At 35.9% G+C, this 23,326-nt stretch overlaps 1 protein-coding gene and 1 pseudogene across 1 annotated transcript; one reads left to right on the forward strand and one right to left on the reverse strand.

Moving 5' to 3' along the window:
- Nucleotides 1-550: 550 nt before the first annotated feature.
- Nucleotides 551-10,319, forward strand: LOC125195053 (annotated as a pseudogene).
- A 2,526-nt stretch (nucleotides 10,320-12,845) lies between these two features.
- On the reverse strand, nucleotides 12,846-17,492 carry LOC125195948 (cell division control protein 48 homolog C). Its single transcript, XM_048094250.1, has 10 exons — nucleotides 16,497-17,492; nucleotides 15,507-16,123; nucleotides 15,168-15,320; nucleotides 14,893-15,009; nucleotides 14,712-14,816; nucleotides 14,030-14,095; nucleotides 13,884-13,948; nucleotides 13,591-13,792; nucleotides 13,300-13,434; nucleotides 12,846-13,199 (listed from the first exon to the last, which is right to left on the reverse strand). Exons 1-10 carry the CDS (start codon nucleotides 17,431-17,433, stop codon nucleotides 13,152-13,154), a joined length of 2,445 nt encoding a protein of 814 aa, XP_047950207.1. The 5' UTR covers nucleotides 17,434-17,492; the 3' UTR covers nucleotides 12,846-13,151.
- Between the last annotated feature and the right edge of the window lie 5,834 nt (nucleotides 17,493-23,326).

Here is a 23,326-nt window from a genome sequence, read left to right on the forward strand (position 1 = left end):
TTTTTTTGTGAGAATTTTGATATGAAGGATATTGGTGATGCTCAAAAGATATTGGGTATCAATATCTTTAGGAATAGAAGGGAGTATGTCCTTGTGCTTCACCAAGAACCATATGTGTTTAACATCTTGCAAAAGTTTAACATGTCTGCTGCTAAGACTGCTTCTGTGCCCTTGGCTGCTCATTTTCTGTTGAGTAAAGATTTGTGTCCCATGTCTGATGTTGATATTGCTGCTATGAAAAAGGTGCCTTATGCTAATGCTATAAGTTTTGTTATGTACTTGATGGTCAGTACTTGGCCTGATATTGTTTATGTTGTTTCTTGCTTGAGTAGATATATGTCTAACACTGGACCTGTGCACTGGGAGGCCCTGAAATGGCTTCTTAGATATCTGAAACATACTGCAAAGTATGGTCTGTGTTTTTCTAAGTGTGATGATGGTGTTGAGCTATATGGTTTTGTTGATTCCAACTGTGCTAATGATAGGGACAAGAGAAAGTCCACTACTTCTTAGATATGGCTTCTTAGATATCTGAAACATACTGCAAAGTATGGTCTGTGTTTTTCTAAGTGTGATGATGGTGTTGAGCTATATGGTTTTGTTGATTCCAACTGTGCTAATGATAGGGACAAGAGAAAGTCCACTACTTCCTATGTGTTTACTGTATGTAGATCTAGTTCGAAATCTTTATTTATTATTCTGGAATAAATTTCAACTGGCTGGGTTTCTATATAATAAAACACTTTTCGAACACCTCTTGATGATATTATCAAACTGGACTCACCAGCACACGTTTCATTGTAATAACAATACTAGCACCTCTAGACATTGATCACCACTACCCAAGATATCAAGATTCTTGGATTACGAAAAATCCGCACCATTTGATAAATCAAAGTAGTGCATAATCAATATCGTATGCTCAATGTTATGTCAACAATGATTAAGAAATAACAATCACCGAGACCTCGTCTTTCAGTAAATAGCAAGAAAGACTTATCTCAACTGTTAGATCCTTCAGTGTTATACCATACCAGTGTCGTTTATTTCACGATAGGTAGACAAAGCCTATCTAGGTTGTGAAATTCTATTTCTCTTCTACAAATAACCAACTGTGTCACCTTCTGTGAACATCGTTTACGACCAGTCTATTATGCAGAAGAATTAGACTTGCTTGCTTCTTAAACATTTAAATGTTTGAGAAACATCTTATAAATGCATAAGCAAACACCAATGCAATAAAATTATTTCTTCTCGCCTTGGGTTAAAAGTGGATTGTAGACTTTATTGTATACAACAAAATCTATCCATGCAACATGCTCGAAATATGTTTTTCAGTATACTAATCCTAACAATTTCAACTACAACACCCTAGCACAGTTCATACCTCACTAGAACGAGTCACAAATATATTGTTCATGCGGCACAAAGTGGATTATCGACACTAGAGGCGTCAATCCTAAATTAATACCTCCTAAAAGCTCCTAAGACTCCTAATGGTCTCGCTCTCAATTAACAGTGTCGTTTTAAGGGAAATTAATTGTAACGTCAACCAAGCTCTTCTTACTCGCAAACCTCCTTTCACGATTATGTTGCAGGTCAATAGATCATCGCAGAATGTCACTCAAACGTGAAGCAATATCCAACACTAGAATAGAAACGAAGTAATGAACAAAACATATATTAAATAAATAGGAATTGTATAACCAAAGTCGTTACTAACACATCCCTAGAATTCTATGAGTTTAGTTACACATAACTGGATAATCTAAAAACATAGTTTATAGGGAAAACAAAGAAAACATAAGAACTAAATGGATAAAAACCAAAGGTTGAATCTTCAATGTCTTGATCTTCTCTTGAATTCTTCTTCAAACACTTTGAACTTGATGAACAATAGAAGAACTCTCAAAATATTCAACTCTGGAAAATTATGCAACAAAAGGTCCTTGATGAAGCTTGAGGGGGTATTTATAGTCTTATTTTTGTGCTCCATAATTATGGCAAATATTCAGCACAGTATGGTAAATCTTGGAGAGAAAGTAGGTCAAATCAGTGCGCCGCGTTTTCCCAGCGGTGCGCTACACTTTGTTCAGCGGTCGCTGCAATGTGTTCCGTAGCTTTTGTCTCTTGATCAGCGTTCGCTGGCAATCATCTCGTAGCTACTGGATCTTCTAGAGCGGTCGTTGCGCACAACTCAGCGGTCACTGGGCGTGTTCCTCTTTTCAGCTCAACTTTTGCGATGTGGATCGTTACCTCTTTAGCGGTCGCTGGCAGTGTTGCAGTGGACTGCAGGACTTCTTGAATTCTCCAGATTTCCAACTTCGGCTTTTACCATCTTTTTAAGTTCTATTTTGCACATTTCTCACAAAATACGTAAAAATACTAAAATAGATAAAATATGCAAATAATGAACATGTAATGCAATTTTGACATGAAAAAATGATCAAATAATAACCTTAAAATAGTGAAAAATCTAAACGAATCAGTTAGCAAATTAGCAAAATAAAAAAAAAAATTAGTATTATATCACACCCTACTTATCTAGTTTCCTTTGTTTTCCTTGTGGAAAAACACAAGGCATATTTTAAAATACGGTATTGCATAGTATTTCTCCGACAGTAAATCTCAGCAAATAAATTATTTCACATATCATCATATAACAATCGGTCTGACCCGGAAGACCTCAAGTCAATTTCCAAGTCTTTCAAATTCTTTTAAGTGATTGCACTGAATTTACAAATAATTGATAACTAATACGATTATTCATTCAAAAGTTTCTATGGTTATTCAAATTATTCCCTAGCCATAAAAAAATCCAATTTGCTATAAACTTTTAGGCTAACAATATATAATGGTAATAATATATAGAAAAAAACGTATTCAACCGTGTTTGTTGTGGAAATTATAATACTAAAAATAATGTTGTCTCATCAATAAGTAATCCATGACCAATTAAATTGGAGTTTCCCTGGGTCATCTATTGACCTCAAGTCAACTTATTGTAGCTTTGATGAAAGTAACATATACCTAATCCATCCCATAAAAATAGATTATAGTTCTTTTTTCATCTATCCCATAAAATAGTCCCATATCTATTATTTATTGCAATTTTAATCTCTTTTTCTTTTACTTTATTATTTATGAATTTCACCATTCATTATACAATTTCAATTACTTTTCTTCATTTACTTTATTTTACTAATTACGCATTAAAACTCATGCCAATACCAAATTGTAAATTTCTATGGAACAGAAGGAGTATTAGATTTATCATTATTTTCAAATCCAAGTCATGTAAGCCTCATGGTATTTCCAAATATGGGTTGTCCTTATTTATTTATATGTATGTGGTGTATTATTCATCTTCAGAATATAATTGACTGATTGAGCTACTTGTGGAATTTTATGTTTATCTTTCACGATAAAAAAAATTGTTTTATAATAAATCACACTAATGTACTACTCTCTGCATCCCTAAAAAATACTTCCTCTATCCGTAATAATTTATCACCATTTAACCTGACAGAGATTTTAAGAAATGTAATAAAAAGTGAGTTGAAAAAGTTAGTAGCATTTGGATCTTATTTTTATATTTAGCTTTATAATAAAATGTGAGTGAGAATATAGTTAGTAGATAACAGTTGAAATGGCACGGATTTTAATGAACAACTCGTAAGTAAGAGAGATAAAAAGAAAAAATTATTGAAGTTTTGTTATTGGAGAATAGGACCCACCTCATTAGAGAGAAAATAGTTTTCTTAAATAGAATTGGTCTATCTTTAAAAGACATCCTAAAATAAAATGTGGTCTATTTTTAAGGGACGGATGGAGTATTATATATTTTAAAGTTTTATTAAAAAAAGGCTTTAATATTTTATATTAAAATTAGTGATGCCAGTTACAGGTTTTTAGATGCCGGGCATAAAATAAATACTATATAAAATGAAATACAAAAAAATAATGGTGCACAAAGTATACACTATAATTCCTTTTGAGAATAACTTTAGATGGTTACTCCTCAGCCCATTACTTAGTCTTTCAAGTGATCGTCTTTAAAACATATTTAAGTAAACTGCGATTGTCTATTTAAACCCTCATGCACCTTTCTTCATTAGTACAAAAAAAATATCAATATCCTCTTCCACAATGCTTTCAAACTTGTTTTGGTTCATTTGTTTCCTAGTTTTGTCCTTATTTTCACCACTCATTCTTATAATAACAAATGCCTTCATCATCAGGAAACCTTGTTGCTTCAACTCAAGCATGAGTTGATATTCGATTCCTTTGTTTCAACAAAACTGGTGCAATGGAATCAAAGTGTTGAGTGCTGCAAGTGGTACGGTGTGGAATGTGATGCTTCTGGCTACGTCGTTAGTTTGCAGCTTGATGATGAGGCCATTTCTGGTGGAATTGGGAATTCGTCGAGTCTCTTCAGATTTAAATATCTGCAGAAGCTTAACCTCGCCTACAATGACTTCACTGATGCCATTCCGAAAGGTATTGGCAATCTGACTTGTTTGACACATTTGAATTTGTCATATGCTGGATTTGGTGGGCATGTTCCTTTAGAAATTTCATCCCTGACGAGATTGACTAGTCTCGATATCTCCAGGGATGAGTTGAAGAGTACTCTTAGCCTTAAGCACCCAAATTTGAAGATGCTTGTCCAAAATCTAACAGAGCTTAGAGAGCTTGATCTGGATGGTGTCTATATCACTTCCTCCAATGAAAGGAGAAAATGGAGCCACATTATATTATCACATTTACCCAACGTCACCTCTTTAAGCTTGTCTAATTGCTATCTGAATGGCTCTTTGTCTAAATCTTTTTGGCAACTTCGTTCTCTTTCTATTCTTCGACTAGATGATACTGATCTTTCAGCGGTATCACTCCATGATTTGTTCACCAATTTTCCAAGTCTGACCACCTTGTCTCTTTCAAGATGCAGTTTAAATGGTTCTATTCCATCTACCTTTGCTAACCTAACAAAGCTGAGTCATGTCGATTTCGCTACAAACTCCTTGACAGGATCACTTCCTTCTACGCTATTTGAAGGTCTTACCAATCTCGTTGATCTAAATCTGATGTTAAATTTATTCTCTGGTAACCTCCCCCAGTCTCTTTTTGCTCTCCCGTCATTGTCGTATCTTGATCTTAGTGACAACCAATTTAATGGCACTTTTCAACTCGACAACTTTCGAAGCCTTCCCAATCTCACATGGCTTGGTCTATCCAGCAATAGCTTGTCAGTAGATACTGGTAATGTCAATTTGAGTTCATATGGAGGTTTCCAATGGAAGTGCTATTCCTAAATTCATGTAACTTGTCCAGTTTTCCAGATTTCATCAAACATGTGGATCTGGAAATATTGGATCTCTCAAACAATAGCATTGCGGGGGAAATACCTAATTCGATTTGGGGTCAACTTGAGTATTTAGACCTCTCCTTTAATCTTCTAACACATCTGCAAAAGCCTTATTATATCCCTCCTTATCTTTGGTTCATAGACTTGCAGTCTAACCAGCTTAGGGATGAGTTGCATCTGCCCATTTCATTTGAATCTAAACTCTATCACTTGTCACTTGCTGATAACAATTTAAGTGGATCAATTCCAACCTGCCTCTGCAATGCCAGAAAACTCGATTATCTTAGCTTGTCTAGAAATAAATTAAGTGGCAGCATACCCGCTTGCCTACTTAAAAACACTAGGCAGATCGATCTGATTCGTAACAACATCAGCGGCAGCATACCCCTTTTCCCGCTGGAAAATATTAAGTTTCTTGATCTGAGTCAAAACAACATCAACGGTAGCATTCCAGATATTTTTCCTATGGATTGTGGGCTAACTTATTTGGATCTTAACAATAATGCTTTAGAAGGGAAGATCCCAAAGTCCTTGGAAAGTTGCAAGTGGTTGGAGTACATGAATGTTGGGAACAACATGATAAACGACACTTTCCCATGCATGCTATCATCAACCTTAGGTGTTCTTGTTTTGCACTCCAATAGATTCCATGGGGATTTTAGATGTAACAGCAGTTGGCCATCTCTTCAAATTCTAGATGTATCTTCCAATCATTTTGGTGGAAGTTTGGAATCGGTCAACTTCTCTAGTTGGACGGCTATGCTGCTACCGATTGAAGAAAAATTTACAGGAGGCACTTATTTATCCTCTCTAGGCGTGACATTGATCCTGAAAGGTCAAATAGTGGAGCTTCACAAGATTTGGTCAGATTTTAGTACCATTGATTTGTCTTCCAATAGTTTCTACGGAAAGATACCAAATGCAATTGGTGATCTTACCTCACTTCATCAACTCAATCTCCCACAATGCCTTCAATGGAAGCATCCCAAAATCATTTGGTCAACTGAAGAATCTCGAATCACTCGACCTCTCGGTGAACCAACTAGAAGGGCCGATCCCAGATGAGCTTGGAGGACTCACATTCCTTTCAAAATTGAATCTGTCCCACAATAAGCTTGTTGGAGCAATCCCTAAAGGCCAACAAATTCAAACATTCTCAACGGACTCATTTGAAGGAAATTCTGGGCTATATGGTTTCCCTCTCGACATAAACTGCAGTAATAATAGAGTACCACCACCGGGATATGATGAAAATGGGGAAGAGAAGAGGGAGATAGAGTGGGAATACGTGTGTGCTGCGGTTGGATATGTTGTGGGAGTAGGAAGCATCGTGTGGCTACTTTTATTATGTCGAAGCTTCAAAGTGAAATACTTCGGCAAAATAGAAGAGGTTGTTGAAGATATGTGCATTGCCACAGACATGAGAAGAAGGCGTGCAAGAAGAGCAGCAGCAACAAGGAATCGAGTCAGGAGACAGTAGCGTTGGAAATGTTATCTTTGTATCATGTAAGAGACTGAATAAAGGGGTTTAGCTTAACTTGTGTGGTTCCATTTGTGTTTAATTGTGTGCATGTTTTCATCTTAAAGTTTGTTGGTTGTTCAGTGTAATGAATTTTGGAGTGTATTTAATTGAGTGCATGTTTGTATTTTGCAAAACTTCATTCAATTGTGGTTTGTTTATTTTCGTCCCATTTAAGACGTCTACAATTTTGAGTGGCACGGAATTTTAGAAATAATTATTTAGTGTAATATTGTAGAGAGATGAAAGATAATTGAGTTGGAAAGATAATTTAGTGTTTAAATGAGAAACCCTAAACCCTAAACTCTGAACACCACCTTAGAGTATGAAATACATCAAGTGATCTCCGTATATTTTAAGTCATCTAATTTCATTTTGTTTTTTTTTTCTAGTCGAAAACCACAAGGAATCTATTATGACATATGTCATTGCAATAAAGTTTTTCTCCAATTAGGACAAGAAAAGATTTAAGAAAGAAATAAAATGATATTGTGTTTATATACTCCCTCCGTCTATAAAAAAATAGGGCATATTTATCATTTTTTGTCGTCCACAAAAAATAGATCACATTAATGGAAAGTTTTTAACAAATAATAATCTTACACATCATTCTACTAACATTACTTATCACTTACTTTTTTAACAAATTGTAAGTAAGAGAGAGAATAATATTGATAAGACTCTTCTCAACATTACAAAACTTTTCAAAGAAATATCACTTACATTACAAAACTTTACATATCACTCCCTCCGTCCATATCACTAACATTACAAAACTTTTCTTCTAATCCATATCACTCCCTCCGTCCACCATTAGGAGTTTCGATCACTTTTGCGTACTCGTTTTATAAAAATGATAATAAATAGTTAAAGTAGAGAAATGGTAAAGTAAGAGAGAAAATAATATTGATAAGACTCTTCTCAACATTATTCTCTCTCTTACTTACTATTTCTCTATTTTAACTATTTATTACTCCGTTATTTATTTATTTATTTATATAAGTAGAATATCACTCATCGTTAGAATATATAATTCATTAAACTTATTATTTCATGCATCTAATCATAGTTGAGTCGTATTTCCATTTTGGTAGTCATTATTTTCTCTTACTCTATCCGCTCTCCTAGTAAATCCGCTCTCCTACTTTACTATATTCAGTTATCTAGTTTATTACTTTATGCACTCTTCACTGCCTACTTTACCGTCTCTCCTCTAAACTCATTAAACATCATCTTCTCAAATCTTGTATCCGAAAAATGTCACAATTACGACAGGATGGATGGAGTATTAAGATCGAAAAATTCCCTCCAGGCCTCCACACATTAGTTAGTCTTTCAAATGGTTTGTTGTCCATTTAAACCTGCATGCACATAACTTCATTTGCACAAAAAAGAATTACTATCCTCTTCCACAATGCTTTCAAATTTGTTGTTGCTGTTCATTTGTACACTACTTTCAACCTTCATTTTCACTACTCATACTCATTCTTATAATAACAAATGTCTTCACAATCAGGAAATCTTGTTGCTTCAATTCTTCTCTTTCAACAAAATTGGTGCAGTGGAGCGAAAGTGGTGACTGCTGCAATTGGCATGGTGTGGAATGTGTTGCTTCTGGCTACGTCGTTAGTTTGCAGCTTGATGACGAGGCCATTTCTGGTGGAATTGGTGATTCGTCTAGTCTCTTCAGATTTAAATATAGCTTAACCTTGCCTTCAATTATCTAGATTGACTCTTCATGGCTGCCTTTAGAAGGGTTCTATTGCATCGAGCTTTGTTAACCTAACCAAGCTGATTTATGTCGATTTGTCATATAACTTATTGGAGGGTTCCATCCCATCAACCTTTGCTAACCTAACAAAGCTAAGTCATGTTGATTTGTCGAAAAACTCATTGACAGGCTCACTTTCTCCTATGCTATTTGAAGGTCTTTCCAATCTTGTTCATCTACATTTGGGGTTTAATTTATTCTCTGGCATTGTTCCCCACAATCTGCTTGGTCTCCATTCGTTGGTGGAACTTGGTCTTGGATACAACCAATTTAGTGGCACTTTTCAACTCCACAACTTTAGAAGCCTTCCCAATCTCACATTCCTTGATCTATCTAGCTTGTCTGTAGATATTGGCAGCGTAAACTCAAGTTCATATGGAGGTCTCCAACTAAAAGTGTTACACCTAGCTTCATGTAACTTGTCCCATTTTCCTGATTTCATCAAAGATTTGGATCTGCAACTATTGGATCTCGCATCCAATAGTATTGCGGGGGAGATACCTAGTTGGATTTGGGGAACACAACTTTTGTTCTTGGCTCTCCCCTTCAATCATTTGACACGTTTTCAAAAGCCTTACCATATTCCTCCTCTCGACACCATATACTTGCATTCTAACCAGCTTAGGGGCGAGTTGCAACTGCCCATTCCACTTAAATCTAAACTCTCGACATTGACTGTCGATAATAACAGTTTAAGTGGATCAATTCCAACCTCCCTCTGCAATGCTAGACACCTCACTTATCTTGACTTGTTTGGAAATAAAATAAATGGTTTCATACCCCCTTGCCTATTTCAAAGCATTGTATATCTCGATCTGTGTCAAAATAACATCAGCGGCCCCATTCCGGATAGTTTTCCTTTGCATTGCGGTCTACGATATTTTGATCTTAACAACAACTCTCTACAAGGGAAGATTCCAAAGTCCTTGGAAAGTTGCAAGCGGTTGGAGTACGTGAATGCTGGGAACAACATGATGAACGACACTTTCCCATGCATGCTTTCATCGACCTTGCGTGTTCTTGTTTTGCACTCCAATAGCTTCCATGGGGATTTAAGATGTCACAGCAATTGGCCAAATCTCCAAATTCTAGATATATCATCGAATCGTTTTAGTGGAAGCCTGGAATCAATCAACTTCTCTAGTTGGATGGCTATGGTGCTACAGAGAGATGAAAAACTGAGACATGGCCTTTATCGCCATTTCTGGAGCTCTGGCATCACATTAATCATGAAAGGGCAAATGGTAGAGCTTTACGATATTTGGTTTGATTTTAGTACCATTGATTTGTCTTCCAATAGTTTCTATGGGAAGATACCAAATGCAATTGGTGATCTTACCTCACTTCATCATCTTAACTTCTCTCACAATGCTCTCAGTGGAAGCATTCCAGAATCAGTTGGTCAGTTGAGTAATCTTGAATCACTCGACCTCTCTGAGAACGAACTAACAGGGCTGATCCCGGAGGAGCTTGGAGAGCTCACATTCCTTGAAGTGTTGAATCTATCGTACAATAAGTTGGTCGGGGAGATCCCAAAAGGCCGTCAAGTGCAAACATTTTCAGCTGAGTCCTTCAAAGGAAATCCAGGCCTATGTGGTTTCCCTCTCCACACAAGCTGCAGTCATAGTGATGATAATGACAGTGGCTTATCACCACTATAGCGTGATGATTTTGAAGAGAAGAGGGAGATTGTGGGAATACTTATGTGCTGCAGTTGGATATGTTGTGGGATTTGGAAGCATCGTGTGGCTACTTTTATTATGTCGAAGCTTCAGAGAGAAATACTTTGGCAAAATAGAAGAGGTTGTTGAGAACATGCATGAGGCCACAGACATGAGAAGAAGGCGTGCAAGAAGAGCAGCAGCAACAAGGAATTGAGTCAGGAGGCAGTAGTGTTGGAAATTTTATCTGTTTTATCTAAGAGAGTGAAATAAATAGTGGTTTAGCTGAGCTTAGCTTGTGTGGTTCCCTATGTGTTTAATTGTGAGCCTGCTTTTCATGTTAAAGTTTGTGGGTTGTACAATGTAATGAATTTTGGAATGAAAGTTCAATTAAATACCACTTTACCAAATTCCAGCACCAACAAAATATCATTCATGCCAACTGATACGAGACTAGATCAAGTTCATATCTGTATTTTGGCACAATCTTACACAAATTTTTGCAACATTAACTAAAATGCTGCAAAAGATGCAATGAAAACTCACATAATTCATATACATGCATTAAGAACATAAGCAAGTTAACATATTAACTAACAGACAATGCTGGTCGATCAATGGCGAACTTAGAAGCTTCTGTCATCTATCGATTATACAAAATTCAAAGCTCATCAGAATTTTCCACTTACCTCATCTTTGCATGAATATTGTTACCAAAAATCAAATTGGACTTGCATCGGGCAAGAGCTTTCAATATCGCACCTCGCTCTTCTGGAGTAGGGAGAGGAACATACTGGAGCTTATCAAACTGTGTTTCGATGAGTTCAGAATGACTCATGGTTTCAGGCCTGCAATATGGCCGGCAAGATAAAAGATGTCAATACAAAGGCACAAGAAGCGAGAGTAAATTGAGAACCATCATTGATACTCTGTGAAAAGAACCATGAAGCATCCCCTACCTGTTTGTTGCACCAAACATAAGAACACCTTCCATCGTTATTTCTGTATCACAAGAAATGAATAAACAAATGACAAAACAGAGCTAACAACTCTTTTGTATATGTGTATACTTATCATATACACTCCCATGCAATCTGCTCTACTTGGCATTGTTCCTAGTTTTAAAATAAGAAAATCTGCTCTTTTCTTTTTGGCATCATACATATTCGGCAGTTGAAGAAGAAGACGAACAAGTGATTACTGTAATTTTTTTATAAGCTGATTCATGGTTTCATGGCTGATTAGGTGTGTTCATAATGAGATGATCCCTTCAACAAAGTTCAGATATTGATCCTCTCAATCTTGTGCTGTGGAAACTTTTCGAAATCATTTCGAGGAAGTTTATAATTTACGCAGATTTTGACTTATGAATTTGTTGTGCATTCAGGTAACCTACCTTAAGGTAATTCTTCAAATGTTTTTTCAATTACTAGCATGTTAATTATGAGATCTTCTGTTAACAAATTCTATAATGCTTGTATTAATTCTGTTAGGCTGAAATTTATAGTTGCAATAGTTACTGTTTTCTTCCACAGAAGAGATATATTGAATCATCATAAATGGAGGCAACGATAAAGGAGCAGCTGCTGCAACGCGATGGAGAAGATCTCAAGAAAAAGATATGGAATGAGAACAACAAAATGTGGATTGTTGCTGGCCCTGCTGTCTTAATCAGATTCTCAACTTTTGGGATAAATGTTGTCAGCCAAGCTTTCGTAGGCCATATTGGCGACACACGGAGATTGCTGCATACACGCTCGTCTACCCGTGCTGCTCAGATTCTCCAATGGCATACTGGTATATAAATATTCATACCTCAGAAGAATTCTTTTTGCCTCATGGGACTAATGCTTTTTGTTTACATTTTGTGAGCAGGTTGGCAGGAATGGCGGATTTGGAACGTTGCACGGGAACACGTTTGGCAAGGCAGTTCCAAAATCTGGGGATATATCTCCAGCAACGGTGGATTGTGCTGCCTACAGTCTCGACTATCTCTGTTCGCTGCTAGTTTTTGCTGCTCTGACCCTAGAAGCGTTAGGCCAAGACCAACTCATGCAGCATAATCCAAGACATACGAGCGGACTCCAAGGTAGAGATCATGCTTCAACTGATGCAGTGGCCGACACAGAGATAGAGATCATCCATTGCAAGCAACATATCACTTCTACTATCAGATGGATTGTCTTCATTTATTAGTGTTTCAAGTGGTCGTCTTAAAAAAATATCCATGTAATTATCAATATCTTCCTTCACAAATCACAATGCTTTTAAACTCTTTGTTGTTCATTTATGAACACACATTGAGCTTATGATAATCTTTTTCGTGAAACAAACTAAAATGGGAAAAGAAAACTATTTTTGGGAAAGACGGAGTATAAATTTTATAAAAAGACACATATTGAGCTTATGAGGATCTTTTTCATAACAAAACTAGGAAAGAAAACATTTCACATAAAACTCTATTGCGTTTCAAACTATTGGAACAGAAATATGCACACTCTGTAATTGTCAGTGTACATAATGAAATGAAGCCGAAAGAGTAACATATGGACATAGTAATATTGTTTATCAAATAGCATAATTATGCCACATACAGCTCGAAGACACCGAATAAGTGGATGATTGCCTGCAGGCCAGGGCGGCCACATGGCAACTTCCATACTCCGCCAAAATCCCGTTACAAAACTCCGGGGTTCATCATCAACTTAACCTTACTATAAATATATATCTTTTTTCCTAAATAAATGCAAAAATGATTCTCTATAAAAATAACACCAAACCTCTGCTGCTGCAAAAAGAGTCTCCCCTTCAAAGGAGAGGATTGAAGGATTCTCATTGAGACTTGAATTTTTTCAAAAAACCCTTGTATTCTTGTATTTGCTGCACCCAAAAACAAATATGCGACCATGAGGCAAGATAAACATGACAAGTGAGAATTTGAAAGAAATGCCGTACTCCACTAGTTAATGACAAGAGGCACCTCGTCCGACACAGACGGCGAGATTTTCTTCAATGCGCTCATGAAATGTGTCTCTTTGATCGTCCACTGTGTGCTACTACTTGTATCCATTGATGATAGTTTATCTTCTAGCGCAATCATAGCAGCTTCGTCCATCTAATGTTGGGTTAAAGCAAAAAGCACTCGGTTAAAATTATCTCTCATCAAACTATTACACTCCTTGTGTTTAGGATGAATAGGGATCAATTTCAGCAACACATGTATTAATTTTGTGGGACAGAATAATTAGAAGAAAGGGAAAAAGGGGCTAACCAGAGCGGAGAGATCAGCGCCACTAAATTTGTCACATCCACTGTCCTTGGCTAGACCCATGAGGTCCAAATTGGCATCAACTGGCTTATTCCGAGCAAGGGCTTTTAAGATCATTCCTCGTTCGTCTGGACTAGGGAGGGGAACATACATAATCTTTCCGAACCTTCCTGGTCGGAGCATTGCATCATCCATCACTTCGGGCCTGCCAATAATCAGCAATATTAGAACAGTCAAATAAGGGCAGAAGGGCTCAATTCTGTAGAAGGAAAGAAATTTGATATTCCATATAGTACCTATTTGTAGCACCGATTACATAAACACCCCTTCTCTGTTCTGAGCCATCCAGTTCTATCAGCAGCTGCAGCGGAAGACATTATCTGTTTTAGATTAATATATTTGGAATGAACAAAATTTGCACTAAGCACTACTATTTGCTAACCTGGTTCAGGGGTCGCTCAACGACCCATCCCCCTTGCTGACCACGCTTGGTTGTCAATGCATCCACCTGATGGAAAAAAGTATGTTGAGAGTCAGAGATGAGAAATTACCAAAGCATACCGACAAAGTCAATAAGCAGAAAGGTGAGACAAAGTATAGTTTATATATATTTTAAAAAAATTGTTCTCTCTAGCAAAGGAAGGAAACAATGAAAAAAAAGGACTTCATGTACAAGAGAGGTCATTCTAGCTTATGCAGTACAAAGGAATTTTTATAGTTGATCACAATATGATACGGGGGTGTTTGGTTTGCAACATTATATCTCGGGATTAAATATGTAGTGTGTTTGGTTCATGAAATTCCATCCATGGGATAATTAGTCATAATCAATCCCCTCCAACTAAAATAATCTCACAACTCAATCCTAAATTATATCTTGGTACTATTTTATCTAAGAAACCGAACACCACCTATGCATATTATTATATACGGAGTAGTAAATTACAACATGTTTCAGATTCAAAATTAAGTAACTTTGACAAAATTACCAATGTTATCATTATGTTTTTTCATTAGAGACAAATGTAAAAAATTGCACAATATATGTAGTTGAAAAATTATATCAAACATGTTGGGACTAAAATGTCTAATAGTAAAAACTAAAATAAAGAGAAAGGGAGTACCTCATCGAAGAAAATTATGCATGGAGAACATGTCCTTGCTCGACTGAATAATGTGCGGACTGCCAACTCGGTTTCACCCACATATTTACTCAAGAGTTCAGGACCCTTAATAAAAACAAAATTTTAGTAAAACAATATTTTCCTCCCATTTATATTTATGTAAATACTAACTTAAAAGAACCTTAATGTGTATAAAATTGGCTCCCGCTTCATTAGCCACAGCCTTGGCAATCAACGTCTTTCCGCAGCCAGGAGGACCGTAAAGCAAAAATCCAGTTGCTAAGTTTACCCCAAAATCCTACAAGTAGGAAAAGTTTTACAAAACGGCAGACTGGTATGATTTACTAAAATAAAAGATAATTAGGAAACAATCGAAGTAATCAGATTTCACTAGCATAACTCAATTTACGCAGCTAAAGCTGAATAAAGTAGGACTACGAAACAAAACAAATTTACCGCATAAGCATCAGGAAACTTTATACGTCTAACTATATGACGGTCAAACTCCTTTCTAAGCAAATGCAGGCCGCCAACATCATCCCACTTCACATTCGGTATGTCAGAAAACCCTTCTCTTCTCGAAGAAGGTTGGATCATTTTAGCGGCTTCCTGCCATAAGTGAGAACTTGAAGATTTGATCAAGTGCATCAAAATAATATTAGTATAAATTATGACAAGGAGAAAGGAGACTAGAATCAAAATCAGGATTTACACATGGAAAATGATTATACAAATACCAATGCTTTAAAGCATTCGTTGTTTCATTAGTGTGTGATTTAAACGAGAACAAGTTACCTCAAAATCAGCCATGGTTATATAGAGATTCTCCATTTCATCATCTGACCACGGCCGCTTCAGCCATTCTTCGCTATGATCCTCGTCCTTCTCTTCTATGGACAGCTCATCCTTTCTCGTGTCTATAATTCTCTTCATTGCAAGGTTACCAGCCTTGTGAGCTAGGGCTGTCAAATCTGCTCCAGCAAAACCTGGCGTCAATCTAGCTATTTTCTGAATATCTATAGCACCTTCAACTCTAATATTCTTTGTAAGCATGGAGAGTATTTCAATCCGGGCAGCTTCATTAGGAACTCCTAATGCAATTTCACGATCAAATCGTCCAGGCCTCCTCAAAGCAGGGTCCACGGCGTCTGGTCTATTCGTGGCTCCAATCACAAGTACATAGCCTGGTGTGCTATTAGAGCTTGCAGAACTCGCATCATTGGCAGTAGGTTCTACAGGCACGTGTAACTCATCCATGCTAGTCAACAACTGTGTCACGATGCGTTTCTCCATTTCCCTCTGCGAATTATCCCTTTTTGAAGCAATTGCATCAATTTCATCAATGAAAACTATAGACGGTGCCGTCCTGTATGCTTTTCCGAATAACTCTCTTATGTTCCCTTCCGATTCACCTAGAAAGATTCACAATAAAAAAACAATAAGTTATATTCTCTATTGTAGTGAAGACAATATGAATCTCTAGAAAGATTCACAATAAAAAAAACAATAAGTTATATTCTCTAGATTCTAGACTACAAAGTGAAGACAATATGAATAACTGGAATTCAATAATCAAACCATACACACTAAATTCTAGACTAAAGAAGTATGACCCTGATATGAATCCTCCCAGCCGTCAGTACTAAAAGTGAACTAGTCCATAGAATTCTATTAACGTGCAAAAAATCACACAAATATAATATCCTAAATATAGCATCATTGCAGCAAAGCATCACTATAACAAACAAAATTGAAAGTTTAACATGTGTAAACTCGATTCCATACCAGAAACTCCCGACACCAGTTCAGTGGCACCAATTTTGTAAAATGGCACTCCCGTCTCGTTAGCAATGGCATGAGCCAACTTCGTTTTCCCACACCCCGGTGGCCCGTGCAATAAAATCCCACCCATGGGCTTCACCCCGAGGTGGTGAGCTAGCTTTGGATGATACAACGGCACGATGACCTCCATCTTCAATTCCTCAATTACTTCACTAATCCCACCTAAATCCTTAAACATTGGTCCAATAATCACATTCTCATTGCTCTGATTTTTATTCACATTTTTGCTATCATTCCTATTAACATCGTGACCTAATTTAGATTCCTCATTCATCAAACTCAACTCCTTCACACCCTTGTTATCCACCACTTCCACCTCAACAGACTCCTTACTAACAGCTCTTCCCACCCCAAGTTTCTCCGATTTCCGACGCAAACCCTCTCTCAACATCGACTTCATCAAATCAAACTCTGGCTCGACCTTCTCCCCATACACGGCGTCCTCGGACGACGTCGACGCCTCCTCATCAGAAGAACCGCCGCCTTCGGAAGAGTCAGACGACGCCAGCGAGGACGATGAGCAGCCGTCGATCGTGTCGCCGCTCCGACGCCTCAAGTGCTCCGCTTCAATTTGCTGCAGCTTCTCCTCTTTATCGTCTAACTTCCTTCGTTTGATCACGATCGGAGTATCGCCGTCGTCGTTTGACTGGTCAGTGTCGGCGTTGCTTTTGCCGTGAATCGCAATTACTCTTTCCACATGCTTCGTGAACGGCCGGAGCTTGTGGCGGGAGTAGTGCGGGTAGGAGGAGCGGAGGTGGTCCACCAGCTCGTCGACGGTCGAGTAGCTTTTCCCGGCGGATTCAATGTGGCGGCGGAGAATTCGGTCATTGTTCGAATGCAGTTTTACAGAGCTGCCGCCGCTGCCGCGTCGCCTGCCCATCGGTGGCTGCTGAAAGAAAGGGGATTTCGGGTTGTTAGATAATTTAGAATTAGGGTTTCAGATGATCTTATTATATTCCCCAAAGTTTGAGTGTATGGCAAAATTACCAATTAAAATGCGAAAAAGATATACATATGCATCTCCCGTTTAATTTAATTTTTTTTAATAGAAATAGAAAACAATCAGGAATGTCAAATTAGTTGAAAACAATGTAGTATTTAATAAAATGCGTACTTTTCATTCCTGTTCCATAAAAATATAAGTATTTCCATGCGTGAAAAGTTATTTATTATCCGTATAATATTATGGGTCTCACTATCTATTAACACTACCTTAAGAGCATCTCCAAGAAAAAGTAGAGGTAATGGACTTTAAAGCATCTCCAAGAGAATAGGTAATAAAGAGATAAAGTAATATAACTATTATATTTACATTTTTTCATGAAAAATCATTCTCCAAAGATGTATTTAAGAAAGTATTATACATTTTTTCATTTTGAAGAGATATCTCTCCGTCAATGAAGAGATAAAATCTTATAACTAATATATTTACAAACCTCCAAGGAGAGAGAGAATTTGAGAAGGTATTATACTTCATGTTTTTAATGCATTTTGTACTATTATTTTAATATTTTACCTTTCTGTATACTTTTTTTTTTTAGAATGTTTTACTTTTTAAAAAGTATTTGTCACTTTTTAATGATAAAAAAGTATATCAGGGTCATTGACCTCTACAAATACAAGGCTTCCTAGTTGTAGTGCACTCGTTGGTACGTTGTAATGTCAGTTTTGTCATTTTTCTTGTCAAAGACCTTGATAGTACGAGGTTTTACACTATTTTAAGGTATTTATTTAGTCTATTGAATGTCATAATTGCAATATATGTCCATAACTTATACATTTTATCCGTTTTGATATTTTTAGATATTTTGTGAATAATATGTAAAATATAGCTTAAAAAGATAGCAGAAAGTCAAAATCAGAAGTATGAAGCATGTGAGGTTTGCTGGCCTTAGCATATTTCAAGTTTTGAATAATTCCATATCAACTCGATACTTAATCTGAGGGGGAATGTTGAAAAGAAGATCAATTAGCAAATATTCTAACCAAGCTGTTAAACTCGAGAAGCCTCACAAGTGTATTTTGCAAGTTGAATTTTGGTAAGAAAAACATTCTAAGAAAAGATATTATCTTTCTGATCATCAATGGAGAAAATTCAAAACTCAAGAATTGTTTGATCAAGGATCTCTGTTAGATGCCACTCAAATGTCTGGCCCAGTTTTACGAAGCTGCGGATAATCTGAGCATCACACCACTTGTTAAATATTGGGCACGGTTCATTGTTTTTTTGTTTTCATGTAGTTGAAGAAATTGTTTAATGGAGTATCACTTTATCATTACTTGGATTTTAAAACTAAAAAAAACTAAACTTGTCAAACTTAACGTATACACAAAATGAGAAGTGTTTGTTGGGCAACAAATATGAGCGCCTCATTTGCACGACACATGTGTCAGCAACATCAACATTTTTTTATTTAATTTATTCTATTCATTTATGCTTCACTTTGTCTTCTTCGGAAATTTAAGAACCCATATACTGAAAAATTAAGTATATAGAGTTACAAATTCTTTCACTTCTCTTAGAAGTACTCCTATGTAACTTCCCCAGTTTTCATTGTCACAAAAAATCTTTTAATTTGTCTTTATTTTTTTCTAATTTTGAAAATCTTATTTATATTGGCTCGTCTCCCATATGCAAGTCTGCAACTTCAGTTTTAAGCATAACATATGCAGTAAAAAGAACAATTCAACAAGTTCAAAAACAATCGATTTTAATTTTAACCTATGAATTCCAAACGGCCAAAAGAATTAAACAAATGCATTGCAACTAGGGGTGGCGAAACGGGTTACCCGCGGGTACCCGTACCCGATTTTAGCCAAATTTGTTGTCTCATTACCCGCCCCGTGACATACCGGGATTACCCGATACCCGTGTCGGGTATCCCGTACCCGACATTGCGGGTACCCGTACCCGACACGAAATCCTAATAAAAAATTTGAAAACCATAATAACCGTCAATGTTCCTTAATTTACTTTATTAATATCGATGGTAAACGTTGAATAGATTGAGAATAAAAGTGAGGGGACACTCTATAGCTAGTTCCGATGAGTTTTCAATTGTATGTTCGTTGGAATATAAAAATGTTTTAAAAGAACTCTTAGATTATATAAAGTACTCTCATTGTTCGGCCTTAATTGCGGCATTTCATTTTCTTCACTCATTTTGGAAATATAATACTCCCTCCGTCCCAGAGAAGTTGGCATACTTTGAAAATGGCACGGGATTTTAGGAGGTTTTGTTTTGTGTGTTAAATGGAGAGAGAAAATATAATTTTTATATTCATGTGAGAGAGAACTTTTTCCAAAAAGGGAAATGTGACATCTTTTGTGGGACAAACTAAAAAGGAAAGTGTGCCAACTTCTCTGGGACGGAGGGAGTAATATAAATACTCTTCTCTATGTTATTATCTCTCTTATTTTATTTTTTCTCCATTCTAACTATTTATTTTTAATTTTTCAAAATGAGTGCGTATATGACTTTTATTATTTAACTATTTACTTTTTTTTCTCTACTTTACCAATTTGAAACGCCTCTATTAATATGGAATGGAGGGAGTGTTAAAAGATGGAATATGACTAATGCTAATAATAGCGGGTATTATTGGGACTAACGGGTATACCCGCGCGGGTAATGGGTATACCCGCTACCCGCAATACTCTAAAACACACTACCCGATCCCGTCCCGTTTCCCGTTATCATCGGGTAGCGGGTACCCAATACCCGGCGGGTAATGGGTCGAGATGGGAATTTCCCATTACCCGCTATCCATTTTGCGACCCCTAATTGCAACTCTAATGATCTAAAAAATGTAAATGTAAAGTTTTCGCCGCTATTCTTTTGAAACACCACAAAAAATCCGCTATCCATTTTGCCACCCCTAATTGCAACTCTAATAATTAAAAAATGTAAATGTCAAGTTTTCGCCGCTATTCTTTTGAAACACCACAAAAAATTGCTTCATTACATTGATTTCTCTCACTATAAATTGCTCACAAAAATATATAAAAAGGTGTGTTACACTGATCCACCTATTTGATCTGTCCAATTCAGGATTGAATTTGGGTGGTGCTCCAAATTGCCCACAACTCAAATTCTTCCTCATTTCTACTTCTAATCTATGATAATTTCCACCATGAATCTTTCCCAGAAAAACTCAGAACAATACAACCCTAATTGATACTCACCCAAAATGAGCGAATAGGACAAATTGTTTATAGATCCTAACACGCAAAAATATTTATAGAGTTGGGTTTCTCTTTCCAACTGGAAAGATAACATGTAGAGACTAGAGAGAGAAATAGCTTCGGCGAGAGGAAGAGGATAATAAAAAAATATATAAAAAGTTGATGACGTCACTAACACGTGCGTGTCAGCGCAAATAAGGCGCTCATTTGCACAGTAGAATACTTCTCTACACAAAATATTTACAATAAGCATATATATAGACTACATATGAATTTATTCTATAGTTTTCATCCTATTTTTTTCTCTTCTAGAATTTTCTGCTTTTCTCTTATTTATTCCATTTATTCCTAAATATTTTTATTATAAATTATCTTAAATTTTTAATTACAAAAACCTTGCTTATTGTTTATTTGAACACATTCTGTACAATAAAAAAATAAGATGACAATGAAGCGCAGTTCAATTGATAAAACGTTTTTCTCAATCCAATAGATTAGGATCTCAAGTCATCACGAGAATAAATAGAAATCGTTATTGATCATTTTTCCAAAAAAAATAATAATAATAGTATATTAAGTATGTCCGAAAGCATAAAAAATTAAGAAGGTTTCTCTCTAATTGCATACCACCACTTCAAAGTTATAACGATTGCATAACTCGCCGCACCTCCGCCCCGCCTCGCATGCCTCACCGCCTTACCGTCAGCCTGTCTCGTTGCTCCAACGTTGTCGCATTGTCGCTCGCCTGCCTTGCCAGATCTCCTTTTGCACTTCCTTGTTGTCCGCCTACTTCGCCGGGCTCGTTATGGTAAGCTGCAGTAGTTATTGAATTTCTATGATTCAAGTATTCTGATTTTATTGTTTATGTTCTATATTAAGTTCCTGCTCATTGTTCTCACTCCATTCCCAAAGAATATGTATTTTGGATTTGGAACGAGTTTCAATGCAAAATTTGTAAAGTAAGATAGAGGTAGAAAAAAAATTATTTTCAAAATTAGAATGTGCATATTTTTGTGAGACGGACTAAAAATGAAAGAATGCATATTCTTGTGGGACAGAGAGAGTATATGGTATTTCTAGAGATTTAAAACTTGGTAGTGTTAACCCCCACGACTTAATTATTTTCGTTCTATTATTTTAACATTGTTAAAAACTAAAGACTAAAGTCCAATTTTGGTCCCTTACATTTGCCCTAAAATTCTTTTTGGTCACATACATTAAATTTGTGACCTTTTGGTCTCTAACATATTATTTTGGTACATTTTGATTCCAAACAAGGTCACAAACTTAATGTATGGCACCCGAAAAGAATTTTATGAAAAATGTATGGGACCAAAATTGGACTTTAGTCCTAGATTATAAGTAAGTTATTAAATTGATCAAACATTTTGACTGTTAATTTTAACAAAAACTAGTTATTTGGACCAAAAGAATATGTTTGGGACCAAAAGGTACCAAAACAATATATTAGGGACCAAATGGTCACAAACTTAATGTATGAAACCAAAAAATTTTTTAGAGCAAATGTAAGGGACTAAAATTAGACTTTAGTCCAAACTAAATAAAATAATAAACAGCATCATTATATGAAATTAAAAAAAATATATATATATATTAACAGTAAATTAAATAATTGTAAGTATAAAATTAATTAAATTTAAATTAAATCAACGTGAAAATATTTTAATTACAACACTTACATATGTTCCTACAACAAATTCTTAACACCATACATTCTTCAATACTAAAATACGGTCGATATGAAATTAATATAAAATACTTAATTTAATATATAACTAAAAAATATTACTATAAAACTTTGAATTCAAAATTGAGAATACTCTAGTTATAAATGATAACTAAAAAACACTAATTCATGTTTGAGAGCTAGCAATAAAGTCCAATGCTGAAATGCATTTTCACATTTTGTCTATGATTTGATAAATATCATTTTGTCTTTATCTCAAATATTTTATCTTTCACTAACAAATAAAATAAATAAATTTATACATTACCCATAATTTGCAGGAATTGCCAGGCGACGACCCCTATATTTTTGAAATTTTCAGAATATCTCATTTTCCCGTCCCATTTTCCCACCACATCCCTCAAATAAAAAGGCGCCAAATTTAAAATCGAATAGTCAGAAATAAAATTGAATTAGGGCTTTGTTTCTTTTTAATTTTTAGTAATTCATATGGAGCATGATTTTCTAATTGCAGTGAATCCAATAGTTCTCCACAGCTGTAGCTATTGTATGGATATTTTCATACAGATGAGTGTATATATCGAATTTGATAATCATATGAATTTGTGCATACATTATGAGCTGATTGTCTTATGGTTTTCTGTTTGTAATTGAATTTTTGCTGGGAAATTGGATTATATCATTCTGTATGCAAATTTTTGCTGGCCCTTGTATTTTTATTTGACTGAAGGAGCTGAATAATGTGCACAGATAGAGTTTTGTGATTTCTATAAATTTATTTCTTGTGTTTGTTAGCTAGAGTTGCTCGTAGAGGACTGCCCTCTACCATTCATTATGCGGGTGTCGATGAACACATTGGAAATGCGTGAAAATCATGCC

Source organism: Salvia hispanica, chromosome 6, assembly GCF_023119035.1.
Source record: "Salvia hispanica cultivar TCC Black 2014 chromosome 6, UniMelb_Shisp_WGS_1.0, whole genome shotgun sequence".
NCBI lineage: Eukaryota > Viridiplantae > Streptophyta > Magnoliopsida > Lamiales > Lamiaceae > Salvia > Salvia hispanica.